Source organism: Brachyhypopomus gauderio, chromosome 18 (genome assembly GCF_052324685.1).
Source record: "Brachyhypopomus gauderio isolate BG-103 chromosome 18, BGAUD_0.2, whole genome shotgun sequence".
Classification (NCBI taxonomy): Eukaryota; Metazoa; Chordata; class Actinopteri; order Gymnotiformes; family Hypopomidae; genus Brachyhypopomus; species Brachyhypopomus gauderio.
In genome coordinates, this window is record NC_135228.1 from 15,159,628 (window position 1) to 15,175,583 (window position 15,956).

General features: G+C 43.1%; 1 protein-coding gene across 3 annotated transcripts; it reads left to right on the forward strand.

Annotated features, from left to right (window-relative positions):
• The first annotated feature begins 442 nt into the window (after positions 1 to 442).
• Positions 443 to 15,012, forward strand: pacs1a (phosphofurin acidic cluster sorting protein 1a). Of its 3 annotated transcripts, none has more exons than XM_076979365.1 (24): positions 443 to 934; positions 2,902 to 2,989; positions 3,087 to 3,176; positions 3,474 to 3,599; positions 3,943 to 4,087; positions 4,277 to 4,368; positions 4,529 to 4,612; positions 5,265 to 5,324; positions 5,591 to 5,751; positions 7,092 to 7,185; positions 7,390 to 7,470; positions 7,640 to 7,752; positions 7,891 to 8,023; positions 8,636 to 8,740; positions 9,146 to 9,252; positions 9,488 to 9,642; positions 9,744 to 9,854; positions 10,326 to 10,443; positions 10,837 to 10,879; positions 10,975 to 11,017; positions 11,127 to 11,271; positions 11,413 to 11,636; positions 11,864 to 11,983; positions 12,282 to 15,012. In XM_076979365.1, the coding sequence occupies exons 1-24, from the start codon at positions 783 to 785 to the stop codon at positions 12,398 to 12,400; spliced, it is 2,709 nt and encodes a 902-aa protein (XP_076835480.1). In that variant the 5' UTR covers positions 443 to 782; the 3' UTR covers positions 12,401 to 15,012. The 3 variants fall into 3 exon arrangements, with proteins under 3 accessions (XP_076835480.1, XP_076835481.1, XP_076835479.1); XM_076979366.1 differs by having other exon boundaries at positions 5,268 to 5,324; positions 7,387 to 7,470; XM_076979364.1 differs by having other exon boundaries at positions 7,387 to 7,470; positions 12,282 to 15,011.
• Positions 15,013 to 15,956: the final 944 nt, after the last annotated feature.

Below are 15,956 nucleotides of genomic sequence, written 5' to 3' on the forward strand. Positions count from 1 at the left end.
TCAGGGTAGCTTCTTTTGCACAGTTTTTAAAGATAAGGGGTTTATGTGGGTCAGTGATCCTACTTCAGTGAAAGGGGAACCTTCGACCCTGAGATGTATTCCCCAAAGAGGAGAATGTTTCAGTACACGCTGTCATTTCCTCTCTTCCTGCCTCTAATTCCAGTCTGTGAGCACGCGATAAACGACTCCAGAGTGGCTGGAAACAGAATGTTGATGCTGTAACACTGTGTGTGTGTGTGTGTGTGTGTGTGTGTGTGTGTGTGTGTGTGTGAGAGAGAGAGAGAAATCTATACAAGTTGTTATAGTTAATATATTGGACTTTAAAAAATCACCCCAAACTATGGGCATTACTTATTAATATTCTTATCATCGGTGCTATGACAATAAGATTACGTGCATTTGCGTAAATGTTCCGGGAAACAATCGTGCTCCGCGTTGGGAATGCGGCGCACACTCAGGTCTCAGGCACACGCACGCGCGTCTGCACTACAGCTTCCTCGAGCGCACCGGGGGCGTTTGAAGGCGCTCGTGCGTCTTTAACGGGCTGCCCTGCGACAGCCGGAGAGACACAACGCTTTTTAAAGCCGTCTGTAAACTGCAATAAAACGTCCGAGTCGGTGAAACAGACCAGTGCGGAGTTAAGATTAAAACGAGACGCGTCTGAGAGGCGGTAGCGCGGGCAGTAGGCACGCCCACCACAACACGTACACACGTTTGTTTTCAACAAGTACCGAGCGCGCAGCCTGACCACCAACACTCACATTAGGCATTTTCAACACAACATGTCAGATCGAGGAGGACTCCAGCGAACGGGGGTTCCGTCTCCCCTCCTGCAGCCTTTCAAGTCGGTCACGACTTCTTCGAGTCGCCCGGTTCAAATGAACCTGTTCGCGACGTGGGAGATCGATCGCTCCTCTCCAAGTTGCGTGCCGAGGTATGAGTGCGAGTTCGGGCTCACTTGGGGCACGTTTGCGCACCTACGTTTATAAAGCGATGCTCCATTAAAACGTTTCGTGTGGTTATGCCGTCGATTGTTTGAAACTTCATCCTAAGAAACTGTTTGAGCGGAGCTGTAAGCCCATAGGCTGTTTATTGTGGATCATTTTGTAGATCTCGATCTCGTGACATTTTGTTTGGATATTACGTTTTTGTGGGTTGGATGTCCGCGACAAAATTCTAGTCATGATCCTTGTCTCAGACATACAGTGAGTCGTTCAGTGAGACAGTGGGCTGACTGTGGGCTGACAGTGGGTTTCTGAGGATTCATCACGCTCTTACTACTCTTTTGATTACAGGTTGCTTTCACCAAATCTACTGTGCGTTCATTCCACTGGTGACTTTTCTTACACAGGAATATTTTTGTCTTGTGCACAGTTAACTTGCAGTTGTATAGCTATGAAGTTTCCACTTTGTGAATAAAGTAATAAAAAACTACGCCTAACGTATCAACAACGGTAATATTTTCTACTCGGTTTGAGAAGCTGACTGGTCCAGAAGCCTGGATGAGGGGGCGTGGCGTAGGGGGTGAGGCTGAGGGGTGTGGCCTCTGACATGAGAGAGATGGATCAGAGGCTTGAACGGTCCAGATATATCTATTTACTGTGCATCATGCTTTGACCCTTGTTTTCTTGCATGATGTCTTTAGAGTTGCTTTCCAGAAGTCTGCCATGATTTTCATTTTGCCATGATTTTCATTTAGGTTTTGTTGTATGCTAGTAGCATATTTAAACCATTAATGGATTTGTTCTCCCTTTAAAACAAAGTCTTGTGATTTCATGTGCTAGTCTTTTATGTCAAAGATATCCAGTGTAAGGAAAAGGTGAGTGCAATGCCTGTATGTTTTTGGAAGGATGACATTTCCTCTCCTAACCTCATTACTGTTCTGAAGCCTACTGCACCAGGCCTCCTGGCTCTAGAGTTACACTTTAATGGTGAGGCACAGTCTTGTAAACGAATTAGATGGGTAAACCAGGAGAGGTAGCTGTGTGCGGCTCCCTTTGAGGAGACAGCCAGGCCTGATGTCTTTAGCAGCATGAGTTGTCTCCATCAGTGGTAAAAGATTAGATTAGGATATTTGGAGATTCCCCTATGAATGGAAATGGCAGCGTTCACGAAATATCATAAAATTATTTAGTTGTGTATTGTAATCATGTACATTTGCTATTGAAATCCTTATGTGATCTAAGTTGTCCAGTCTTGGTTCTCCCTAGAGTCATGTGCTGCTAGGATGGGCTGCAGCCAAACCCTGCAATCCAAACCCTGCGATGGATTAAATGGTTCAGTAGATGAACGAGTTAATAAATGATCTAAGTTGATTCTTGACCATGACTGCTGCTTTATATTTACTTACAGTTTCTTGGAAGGCTTTAGATTTCTGCAGTCATCACTCACGGCAAAAACAAAATGCACCCCCAGTCCCTCCCCAACCCCTAATAAAAATCTCTAATCCTTTTAAGGCTATAGGAGCACTGTAGTCTAGAGGCAGTGCACTGATTTATGACCTAAAGACACAGTAAAACAATATCTTGACTTGAAGAAAAGATATCCAACACTGTGTTTGCAGTTTGCTCTAAATATAAACAAAGTGCAAATTACATTTTAGTTATCATAGATATCTTTGATAACCTGAGCTATAAAGTTCATATTGTGCCATGTTAAAGGTTAAAACTGTTTTTAGGTATTTTGTTGTTAAAATGTCAATTGTAATAGTTTTATGGAATATGCGGACAAAATGTCAAGCCTGCAGAGTAAACCAGATAAGCTGTGGAAATACAGTATTTTTTTTATTTGGCTGCCATAGCAACATATTCTCAGAGCTACTTCTGCATCAACTCTTTCTCCCTCTCCTTCTCTCCTCCGTATCACCTTCTCCTCTACTTCTACGTCTCTCATTCTCCCCAGACTTCTCAGTCTAACTCTTAAGAAACTCGTGATGTTAAAAGAGCTCGACAGAGACCTGACTTCAGTGGTTATTGCTGTCAAGCTTCAGGTAAACCTCAGATTTTTCATTTGTGTTTACTTTGCTGCTGAACCCCACCCCTAAATCTTTTAATACTCTAACCGTTATTGAATGTGTGACCTTCCAGGGTTCAAAGCGTATTTTGCGTTCTAATGAAATCCTGCTGCCGTGTCCTGGACTCTCAGAGACTGATCTGCAGCTCACATTCTCCTTACAGGTTTGTCACGGTCCATGTGTGTGTAAAATTGTTTCTGACCTTGACCTTGATTTCAAAGCGGTGAATCCTGTCTTCAGATTAGTGTGAGCCCTCCATCCTATAATACTTGATCATCATATTGTTGATCATAATCAAAATATTGTTGGATATTCAGGCCAGAATATATTGTGCTAATTATATCCAAGATACATCAGTCCCTGCTCTTCTAAAGCAGTCCCTCCTACACTAAAGCTTTTCTCATTTATATGTATTAGATGACTGTACTTTACCCTCTGCTTTTTTCCTTTATTCCTAAAGTATCCACACTTTTTGAAAAGGGATGCCAACCGGCTGCAGGTAATGCTTCAGCGCAGGAAGAGATACAAGAACCGCACGATCCTGGGCTACAAGACGTTAGCACTGGGCCTGATTAACATGGCAGAGGTGAGAGGCTTCATCCCAGCACATTAATAAACTGTAGCCAAGCATACCTACAGGACAGGCTGATATCTACTGAAATAAATCCTTTATTAAAAACACGTCTCTTTATTTTCTGCTCTGTGGTCTTAAAAATATGCCACAAATATCTAAAATTTATTAAAATCTATTCTCTATATTGATTGCATTCTCAATGTGTATGTGTGTATATATGCTTTGAAAACTCCAGTGTAAAACTAGGTCCTGGCGTTTATGATATTTACAATCTCTAGTGTAAATCTAGATTGCAGATCTGATATTTACCTTCTTTTATGTGCAGTTTTTTTCATTTTTTTTCCGACTTCCAAAGGTGATGCAGCATCCTACTGAGGGTGCCCAGGTGCTGGGCCTGCACACAACAGTGAAGGACATGGCCGTACCTGTGGCTGAGATCAGGGTTTTCTCTCTGTCCAGTCAGCCTATAGACCCAGAAGGACCAAAGGCCAAGGTGTCTGGTGAGGGACCAGGGCATTCACAGCGTTATAAATATAAATGAATGCATGCTGGGTAAAAATGACCTGCGTTTTAAGAGAAGTAGGAATTGCGTATGGGTTCTGGCCTATGTCGCCGTGTGCTGGTTTATCTTCTATCTTCGCAGGCTTTGGTATGTCTAATGTCTCTCCCACTTTACTCACTCCATATAGATCGTTCGCCTGACATCGATAACTATTCCGAAGAGGATGAGGAGAGCTACTCATCTGAGCAAGATGGCAGTGATGACCCTCTCCATGGACAGGTGAGACTGGATAAACTGCAAGAGAAAGTAAACAGAAGTTGAAAATGAAAAAGTGTGAACAGGTGCAGTGGAAGGCAAAGGACCTTGGTATCAGGTTTGCAGTAATGAAAAGGCCCTGACGGAGGATAACTTGGTACTCCGTTCAATTTTCTTTTGGCAGTACCTTTATGATGATGAGGATGAAGTAAGGAAGAAGAAGCCTCGTCGTAAACTTACCTCCACAGCCTCCATTACAAGAGCTAATGTAGGTTACCAGAGCATGCCTGGGTTTTGTAGGACTGTCTTCCCTTTCCCTGATCCTAAACAAGACAAAGAACTACAAAGTCAGAAGCTCATCGGCAAAACACACTCACTCATGCCAGCACCTGTCTGTCATGGCTTGTGAAGAATGCCCCAGAAGAAAAGTCCAGTAGGTGCCCTCCTACTGAAACATTCTGTATCTCCATATTGATTCTAGTGCCAGGGGGCCGGTGTGTGTGCGTGCATGTATGTGTGCGTGTGTGCGCGCGTGCGTGTGTTAGCCTGAGGTCCCCCGGCAACCTTTTGAGCAGCTTCAGTAATGGCTTGAATTCTTTGCAACCTAATGAAACATAAGGGCGCCAATATGTGGTGAACGTGCGGGGGGCGTGGGCCTGGTCTCTTCCTCCAGACTCTTGGATCTGTGGGCTGTTTTGTTGAGCTGCATGGCAGGTCTGCTAGCTAGTGACACCGCAGCGCCCGTGCCAGCCCGCTAAGCGCTCTGCCTGTTACGATCCCCGCCTCTTCTGTTCGCTGCTATTTTTGCCGCGTGCCGCTGTACAGCCTCATACGACACTAATTCATGTGCATTTGCTATTGTTGGTGCCGGCCTTCCCACTTCTCTGTCTTGAGGTGACATGGCTGTGTTTTATATTCAGCAGCCCAACATCAAGCAGAAATTTGTGGCATTGCTGAAAAGGTTCAAGGTTTCAGATGAGGTAAACCCCACATCTCTATGTCTCTGTTACCATTTTTACTCTTTTTAACCCCACCCAGCCTTATGTCTAGCTGATGTCTATCCCTGTTATACCAGCCTGGGCTCAGGGAAAATACTTTATCATTAGAAATCTGTCGAATGTTTCCTTTACCAAGCAGAATATAAATTTCCGTCTATTTGATATACACCATTGCTTTCCCACTCAGGACTTTCGTCTTTTGTGCAGCTTCCATGGATATGTTTGATTGGCGGGTAATGTGCTTGTAGGTGGGCTTTGGCTTGGAGCATGTGTCTCAGGAACAGATACGGGACGTGGAGGAAGACCTGGACGAGCTGTATGACAGTCTGGAGATGTACAATCCTAGTGACAGTGGACCGGATATGGAGGAGACCGACAGCATCCTCAGCACGCCCAAGCCCAAACTCCCGTATAGTATACAATAGCCTTACAGTTACATTCACACTCAAGTGAAGCCCATAGAGTGTAGTGATGTGCATGCTGATAAGCACCGTGTATTTGATGTCTGGATTCTCTTTGCATAAAGGGAACGTAATAAATATATGAAAATAGTTTCTTTAGACACGCACTACATAAAATGCATGGTGAAACTGGATTTTTGGCCAATCCAGTTACTCTGTTGTTCATAACATCAAAAAACTAAAATCCAAATCAACAGTGAGGCTTGTGCAAGAGCTTGATCACTAAGCACTGCAGAAGCCCAGATCATTTTTGACAAGGTCTCTGACCTTGATTGACAAATCAAGCTTGAGGCTTGTTACCAACTATAATTAGGAACTGTCAGTTGAATAAAATTTCCATGCCTTATAAATTCTGTTACTCTTCCAGCTTTGTGCTAACAGCCAGCAAACTGTGGGCACCTCTAAGCAACTGTCTAAAGATCTGAAAATGAAAGTAACCAATGCCCCTGGGGATGGAGAAGATAGTCAGACATTTTCATCTTCTACAGTGGTTTCGACAGTGCAGAATCTTATTAAGGCACAGCAGTTCAGAGGAGTTGTGGAGGTCAAGATGAGATCTGGGAGACTAAGAAAATTCTCAAAGAAAACCGCTCCGAGTGCTGTTAAGAATAAAAAATCAAAACCCCCATAGGCCTGCCATGATCTCGACGAGGCTGGGGTGGTGGTGCACCGTTCCACTGCAGTGTGGCTTGCACAAATAATGTTCATGCAAGAGTCATAAGATGGAAACCTTTGACCTGTGACCACAAAACATTTGAAATATGCTGTAGAACAAGCCAAAGGAGTGCTGTGTGCAAACTGATAGATCTCTTTTCCACAGTTTCTTTGGAAAAGAAGGAGCTGCATTTCCTGACATACTCTGCCGACTGTGGAGCATGATGGGAAGGAGGAACGTGTTCCACAAAATCAGCAAATCTCAAAGCTGATGACGTAAACATCATAGAACAGTTGTGGATAGGCCTTAAACTAGCTATATAAGACGACCCAAGAATATATCAGAACAAGTAGCCTTCTGCTAAGAACCATTGAATCTCTAAAGTGTCTAAACTTTTGTTCAAGCCACACTGATGATTTTGATTTTTCATTTTTTTTATGTTATGGAAGACTGAGTGCCTCAGAATATTATGTTTTATTTTTGATTATCTACGGAGACTGCTTTTACTATTTCTCTATAAAAAAGACCAATGTGTCACTTGAAAGTGCCCAAAGTTTTGCAAACAGCTGTATATAATCCTCTAACTCTGCATATCTGGTCTTTCTCCTACCCTGTGTATGTGGGTGTGCCCAGGCCTTTCTTCGAGGGCATATCTCAGTCCAGCTCCCAGACCGAGTTTGGCACTCTATACAGCAGACGCAATCTGGGCAGACACACACTGAGTCCTGTGAGTTTCATATTCACAAAGAATGCCAGCAGATTTTACCCGTATCTCAGAATTTGTTATGTCAGGTTCTACACCGACTGAACAAGCTCCAGGTTAACTTAAAGGTCTCAAGCTGATGCGCATTACTGCAGCACTGATCTGAGCCTCATCCCTCCAAATAAAAGCCTGTAATTCTTGTCCCTCCTCCTCTCTCTCCTGAAGCAGAGAGAACAGACAGCATCTGGTAAAATCCAGCGCACCAGCAGTGCACACCTGGACGATGCCTTCTCCGAGACAGACACACCAGTGAGACCGGTGTCCTCTCCTCTTTCTCTCCCTCTCACCGTCCCTCTTGTCTACTTCATCTCCTCCCCCAACTCCTTTCTTCCGCTTCATTCGCTGTTGGGGTGTAGGGGCGGGGCGTGGGTGGTAGGCTGTTGGGAGTTTGCGTAGTAATGTGTAGTTGGTGTTGCAGGAGATGAATGAGATGGAGGTTGTGGGTGAAGGGACGCCCAGTATCACCGTGTCGGTTGTGGAGAGACCACGCACACCACAGCGGAGCAGCAGCCAGAACATGCCCTCCCCGAGGTTCATACGCCCCACACACCAACACACACCCACATGCACCCGTGCAAGACGCCGCTCACTCCAAACCCCTCTGCTCCAGATGGGCACCCGATGTCCTGCATGTAGACAGCTGACAGTGTGCCCGTGACTCCTTCTTAGGCTGGATGGGGGACACACCTCTAAACACAAGCGTGGGACTCCCATGAAGGAGAGGCAGCTGTCCAGGCCCCTCAGCGAGCGCACCAACAGCTCGGACAGTGAGCGCTCTCCGGAGTTCAGCCTCACTCCGCAGGTACGCAACCTTCACGTCCCTCGTGTGCCCCCCACCACCACCACTACCACCACCATCTGGCCCGGACCAGCGGCTGCTCTTGCTAAAGCCTGGCGAGATGGGCCGAGCCGTGGAGAGTCTGAGGCATGCACGCGCACATGTGAATAGAGATGATTCATACGGGCCATGGATTAGAGCGCTGGACGCTCCGGGTGGGTGTGTGAGGAGCAGGCATGGAGGAGGAGGGAGGAGAGTGGGTGTTAATTCCGCTTATGTAACAGCACACTGGCTCTGCAGTGAGTCAGTACCTGGCTAATATTGCAACGGTTATTGCATAAAAGTGTCAAAATATCTCTCGAACGTACGGCAGCCATTGGGGTGAAGTGCCACAGTTTTAATCCCTCCTGCAGTGCCGTACCCAACATGTTCCACGGATTGTCAATAAGAGAGGCATATGATGTTGGGTAATTAGTTCTGTAAAGTGTGTTTGCATTTTTAAACCCATACAGCGGATTTCATAAAGAAGCATGTTTGGTGTGTCTAGCTGATAAACCAGTATGTGGGTCACTTGTGGTATCAGTCCTGAGTGACACTCGACTTCTCTTCTGCACGTTGGTTTGTGAATGTATGCAGATGCCTAGGAAGATAGTGTATGACCAGCTGAACCAGATCCTGGTGTCGGACACCACCCTGCCTGACAGTCTCATCCTCATTAATGGCCGTGACTGGCAAGGACAGGTATCTACACAACCTTCTCTCCACGTCCCTCTGAGCCCTTTTCGCCAGTCTCCAAATTGCCTTCCTTTGCCCTACTGGCAAAAACACATATTTCAATGCAAACTTGACATTGAAGGTGTGTTTTGAAAAGCATTTTCGAGTATTTACTAGATATGTATTTTCAGCAACAGCACAATTAAAAATGCTCTTTTGTCCCTCAGAGGCTGGTTGCTAGGAGCATATCCAAACACATCAAATCCAATTAGGTTACAAAAACGTGCAAATCGAAAACAAATCTGTTTGGGCATTACAGGCTGGTCTATGAATGTATCGATACTGACATTTTATTCTTAGAGAAAAAAGTGTGTGTGTGTGTGTGTGTGTGTGTGTGTGTGTGTGTGTGTGTGTGTGTGTGTGTGTGTGTAGTATGTGGCCGAGCTCCTGCAGGCACAGAAGCAGGCAGTGGTGTGTACCTGCTCAGGAGCAGAGATCCAGGCCGTGCTCTCCGGCCTGCTCACTCGCATTCAGAAATTGTAAGCGGCCGGGAACTGAGGAGGGACCAGGGCTGGGAGCAGAAACATGGCCAAATCTAAAATGAGTGAATCTAATCTTCTGTTGAATATCTGTTCGTTTTCTTATCACAATAATTCCGTTTACTCTGCCATTTGACAAAAGCATCATTGTCAACAATCCTCAGTGGTGTGACGTCTATCTTTTGGTCCTCCCTACTCCTTTACATTTCTCCCTCCGTGTTCCTGACCTCTGCAGCTGCAACTGTAACTCGGTCATGCCCAAGCCAGTGAAGGTGGTGGCCGTGGGGGGGCAGAGCTACCTGGGAGCCATTTTACGCTTCTTCGTCTCTCAGCTTGCCAACAAGATGTCCGATTGGTTGAGCCACATCAGATTTCTAGTGGTACCACTAGGTAAGCAGGTTCTCAACGTCAAGATAATAATCTGACTTGCTTTGAAAACATATGTGGCCCCGCCTGCATGGAGTGGACTTGGAGATTGTGTGCATGTGCAGGTTCCCACCCCGTGGCTAAGCATCTGGGCTCGCTTGATAACCGCTATAGCTCAGCTTTCCTGGACAGTTCCTGGCGGGAGTTCTTCAGTGGGCCAGACTCCACTCAGCCAGGTATGTTCCTGCTGCAGCTCCTCTGTGGTGATGGCAGGTTTGTTTTCCTTATGCTGGGTCTTGGCTCTCTCTTGATTTTTGTTTGCTTTGATTCTCTTTTTTTCCTGTGCCTGTTATTTGAAGACATTTTATTATCTAATTATTATTTCTTTGTAATTGGTTTTGCCCAAGGCCATAGTGTTATGTCTTTCATAGCAGGATGTGTTGTTCTAAGAGGGTCCAGAGCATCAACGTGTACCATCTTCTTTGTGTTGTTTTGTTCACCTGGATTTCTATATTTTAGTTTCCACCTTTTCCTTTTTTTTTATTCATCGCTGAATAAAACATTTAGGTTCATCCGCTTTCAACTGGGACCAATAAAATCCACCATTCACTCTTTGATATGCCTTCTGATGCACTGAAATGTTTGTAAATCTTTTGTTAGAGCCCATCTTCACACAGCCTATCCACATCACGTGTGTATGTGTCCAGGCTCGTTGTGTGCAGAGGGGGTGGACGTAGCAGGACGCATCTGTCAGTACATCAGCGGGGCCTCAGTCACTCACCAGCTGCCTATAGCTGAGGCAATGCTCACCTGCAAGAACAAAACGTAAGTAGAGCTGTAGAACAGAGCTCTAGTAGGGAGTTCTAGCCCAACCAAGCAGAGCTGACTCAGTAGGGTTGTCTAGAGCAGGAGAGCAGAGCTGTAACAGTAGGGGTTTCTAGAGCAGGACAGCATAGCTGACTCAGTAGGGGTTTCTAGAGCAGGACAGCAGAGGTGACTCAGTAGGGGTTTCTAGAGCAGTAGAACACAGCTGACTCATTAGGGAATTCTAGAGGAGCAGTCACCAGTTTAGCCAACCTCCAGAGCTCAGGTCCAACCCAGATAGGAAAAGGTTGGTGACCACGATTCTTATGGAACAGTTTTTAGTAGAGCTAAAAGAACTTGAGCCGTATGAAACAGTTTTTAGTAGATCCTTAAGTCATTTAATTTTTTTTCCAGACAAGATGATGATTCCTGCCAAATTTTTGTCCCATTTGTGGGTGTAAGTAAATCTTCAGTAGTTGCCCAGAAAATTGTAATTCCTTGTTGCCCTTATGGATTTAGCCTAATTTTGATCTTTTTGTTTTATGTTTAAAGGTGGTTAAAGTTGGTTTGATTGAACCTGGGCCTGGACCTACAGGTATAAATGCTTTTTTAGTGATATGTCTGGCCACAGCTGTCACCGATTTCTCTTAAAACAACAATAAAACAAGCTAAAACCTTGATCTTGTAATTCTCCTTCCCTGTAGTTGGAGAGTGTGAAGAGGGACTTTCTTTGAGTCTGGTAGTTCCATCCACATCTCCTCCAGTTCACGCATTATCTGCAGGCATGATGAAAGATTCTGTCACCCCACCCCCTTCTCCATCCCTCAGTAGTGGTTTGACTGTTCTCGGGTACGTCTGCTCCTGAATCTTCAGTTTAGTGGGGGGGGGGGGGGGGGGGGGGGGGGGGTTCATCTTGCTGTTCTATTGTGGGATTTATGCTGACACAATTGCCGAGACTTGTTTGCAAGTGTCTGTATACCTCTCCACCAGGAGTCCCATCTTGTCTCACGGCGTGGACGCCATAGGCCTGCAGGTGGATTACTGGGTGGTTGACAAGCGTAAAGACGGTGAGAGGCGGGACACTAAGAACACCCTCAAGAGTGTGTTTAGGTCCCTGCAGGTCAGCCGTCTGCCCAGCGCTGCCTCTGGAGATCTTCAGTCCAACTCCTCCACCATGGCTATGACTGTGGTTACAAAGGAGAAGAACAAGAAAGGTGAGAAGTTCCCAGACCTATGCAGGTAACAGGACTGCACTGTAATGGCATGCATTTAATTTTACTACAGATTTTTAGATTTGGAAGTTTATATTCTACATTGTTTTAATGACTCGTTTATTATTATTTTTCCTGCGACCTCTCCTTGCTGTCTTTCGTTAGACTGCTAGATTGCAAAACATCTCATTAATACTAATAAAGATTGCATTCCAACAATCTGTCTTCAGTCCCCACTATCTTTCTGGGGAAGAAGCCAAAGGAGAGAGACACGGAGTCGAAGAGCCAGGTGATCGAGGGTATCACCAGACTCATCTGTTCTGCTAAGCAACAGCAGACAAGCCTGCGAGGTAGAGGACCACCCCTGTGTCCATTCTGGCACAAACAGTGAACAATATGCAAAACAGGAGGAATGCTACAAACAGGCCCCTTGTGAAAACAGGCATCTGTGTCTTGATGAAACTATTTCAGATGTGCGTGTCTAGGTTCTCTAGCATGCTGTTGGTAATAACATTGAATATAATTAGAGCTGATAAGTATTTAATAGAGCAAATAAACATTTAAAGCATACAAAAGACCATGCAAATGTGCACAAACGCCTGAACCTGTTTAACTTTCCTCCTTCTGTGATTTTGACGTGTGTTCCAGTATCTGTGGATGGGATGGAGTGGAATGATGTGAAGTTTTTCCAGCTGGCGTCTCAATGGCCCACTCATGTGAAGTACCTTCCTGTGGGTTTGTTTGGATACAGCAAAGTCACCACCTAGTGGACCTTGAGCAGCCATCCAGTCGGGTCTGATGTTTTATAACCCTGCCACTCCACCAATATGGAGGGACGGTTGTTTAGTTCTTCTTGAGCGTGCAGGGGATGAGCTGTGCTGATTGCCTGATTGTCTCTGGCCTCAGAAGAACAATACAGCACAGAGCGCCTCTCCAAGCAGAAGAAAAATAACACAGATATCCTCTCCAAGGGTTTAAGGTCTGTCGTCTTTGTGTATGGTTATTTTCTGCTGTGCAGTTAATAATGCAATAAGATCAAAAGCAGTTTCGTGGCTGTGGGAGTATTTCTTTGATTGCCGTTCAACATATCTGATGTTTCTTCACATGTTCTCAAATTCAGTGACTGTGGACTGTAATTGTGGTTATTTTATAATTTGAGTAAAGTTGAGTAAAATCTATATAAAATGTGACATTTTGTGAAATTCTGTAGGATTAGGCTTCTCAAACGTTTTGTAAAAAAAAAGCAACATTTAAAAAGTTATGCCAAAATATATGCCAGATATTTACTGTCTCATGTATCTAATGGATGATTGTTTAGTTCACTATTTGGTATGCGGTTTGGCAAGTGTGTGTGAGCACTGGGGAAATGGAGAGGTGGAACCTGTATGATGGTCATTCTCACTCAGCAGGTCCTGTATGTTCTCAGCACACTGAACCTGTATGATGGTCACTCTCACTCAGCAGGTCCGGTCTGCTCTCAAAACACTGAACCTGTATGATGGTCATTCTCACTCAGCAGGTCCTGTATGTTCTCAACACACTGACACCTCTTCCATGCTGATGTAATCTTAATGTTGATGTTCTTTGTTTATCAAAACTCATTCTTTGCATTTCTTATTATTAGTTTTAAAATGTTGTCACTACCTCTCCTTCACAAAGTGTGATGTTGCAGGACGGACAGTCCAGCTTAGCCGAAATAGACACAGAACTTGGAAAACATTGTAATGTACCTTTTTTATTGACTGTGACATTAGTTGTTGTATGCAAATGGTATTTTGCCTGCTGTGGTTTTCTGGTATTATGTTTAAAGATATATAAAACATAACTAATCAAGCATTTTATTAATTTGTCACATTTAGACATATGTGCACTACAGATACCAAATGCATCCTAACTGGACTATGTGTTACATGTCAAAAATACATGAAAACCTTAACAGTTTTCATGCATGCTTCCATAATTCCAATAATAAACCTTTTGAGAAAATGACCCCATTTACTGTTTGTAAAGTATAAGCATGAAATGCCATTGTGTCAGTAGGACTATCTATCTGACATGTGGACAATCAAATATATATGTGGTAACATAAATAACACCAGCCTAATTCATTTAGAGGTTGTCTATTATTCATCATTTATTATTATGCATTTATTTAGAGGCTGTGTATTTATTACTCATAATTTATTATTCTGCATTTAGAGGCTACAAATGTTCCTAGCTGTCAGGCAGTTCTGAGGTGGGCCTGTGCAGGGGAGGGAAGAGAGAGAATGGAGAGGTTGTTGGTCCATAACTCCATTCTGTTTGTTCAGTCAGCATTTCCCAGGGAGGTCTGGAGAGGGGAGTACCGCCACTCCTCACTCGTCCTGTCGGGATGTCTTCCTCACCATGGCTCCTCATCCTCACTTGCTTGGTATCCGCCTTTCTTCACAACGGTGAGTATTTCTGCAGAGTTGCGTCACCTTGTGTACCTCTTTATGCTCAGAGGGGACGTTTTAATGAAAAACCCTACTGAAAATTATTATTTTCTGAGTGAATATCGTAGGAAATGTAGAAAAATGGAAAAGACAAGGACAAAGAAACTGAATGCTGATTTGAATCAATATAAATCTTTTTTTTTTTTTTTTTTTTTACCAAACGCTATGGACTAAAGGTCAATTCAGTTGTAGCTTCCAATATGAATTTTATTTGGGTTTGGATGACTTTTTAAATTATATAATTTATGTGTATTAAAAATTACTAAACATTTATTTGCTTTTTGGTAGACAAATGCATCTTCAGAAGTCTCTCTCTCTCTATGTATGGCCTAGCTGGGGCTGTCGACTATAATTATGGCTTGATAGCTACGATGCGTTCCCACACACGTAGACACAAAGGGCCGTGGGATGGTGCACTTGTGGGGGAGGGGTGCATCATTCCAGTAATGAGACACGGGCACGAGTGGCACAGTAGAGACAACCACATACACAATTTCATCATTTAGAGGGACTGACATTTTGTTTATTTCATTCATATTTTAATGAGGTCTCTGTGTATGAACTACGCCCTTAGACCATATTTACCAATTTTAGAACAAGCAGATTTACTTCATGGTTATTTATGAGTGGGGAATACTATTTGTTTGCATACTTTCACTGGTTCACAGTTAATATTTTTTGGTTATGGATTATGCAAATACAGTCAAGCCTGTAATTCTTTTCTTGGTTTATTTATTTAAGAGACCAAATGAACAGACACAGAGATATTTAAATCTATAAACCAAAGTAATAAATAAGCTAACACAAAAATGCTATATGTACATTATTATTTTATTTTTACATGAATTAAACAAAGGTTAAATTAACAAAGTTTTGTGTCTTATTAAAGGAAAACAATAAGTCTTATACAATAATGACAGAAGATAGTCATACTTACAGGGATATGTGTACATGGCACTCAGATCACGGCTGTGCATGAAGCCAGTGATATCACAGCATTTCCACATAACCCAAGAACATTTATTAATATCACAATTATATTTATTAATATTATAATATTTATATAAAAATATTATTTATAACCCAATAATACATTTTTGTGGTATTTAAAAGGACTCCTAAATAAAAATAGTTGACAGAACTTTACACCTCCTACCAAACACCATTCCTTGCGCCAGTAAAGTATTTTTTTGCTTGTTTAGTATTCTCTACCTGAAAAAGGTGATTGACACACTCAACAGTTTTTAAAAGAATCTTACAACACACTTGTTTAATACTATTTTCCAATTAGACTCAGTGTCTAGCAAATTGAAGTTTTGAGTTTAGCTTCAGTTTTTCGACTCAGTGACCCAGACATCATTAATAAGGTTTGAGGTATGACATTGGTAGGTAAATTATCTTTTTGGTAACATTTGCCTAGGCACTATGATACTTTGGAAATGAATAAAATGTGCTGTTCTAGTCTGTTGCACTTTGAAGCCCCTGGACATTTCATTAATTTAAAATTAGGGAGCACATTACAGTCTTCCTATATCTGTGTGACTCTAACAAAACCCTGTTTTCTCTCCTCCCTCTTAATTTTTTGTGTCAATGTTTGCAATTTTCTCATTGTATTGTAGTTTATTCTAGTGCCCTATATTTTTTGTTTATGCTTTTTTGAGCACTATGAAAAGTGCAATATAACTACATTTTAATATTTTTAGAAGGTGATACATGATTTACGCTCACATGATCGGTCATGACTATAATCTTTGTATAAACATCTAGTAAATCATTCTTAATTCTACGTCTCGTTTTAATGTAAGCATGTATCAGCAGGTGGTGAGAGCAAAACAAATTAGAATTTCCT

What these genes read in the sequence shown, in the direction of transcription:
- pacs1a (XM_076979364.1), top strand. Translation starts at nt 783, where the DNA reads ATGTCAGATCGAGGAGGACTCCAGCGAACGGGGGTTCCGTCTCCCCTC. An exon ending in TCTCCAAGTTGCGTGCCGAG is followed by an intron (nt 935 to 2,901) that starts GTATGAGTGCGA and finishes CATTCTCCCCAG; the next exon opens with ACTTCTCAGTCTAACTCTTA. An exon ending in AGTGGTTTGACTGTTCTCGG is followed by an intron (nt 11,272 to 11,412) that starts GTACGTCTGCTC and finishes CCTCTCCACCAG; the next exon opens with GAGTCCCATCTTGTCTCACG.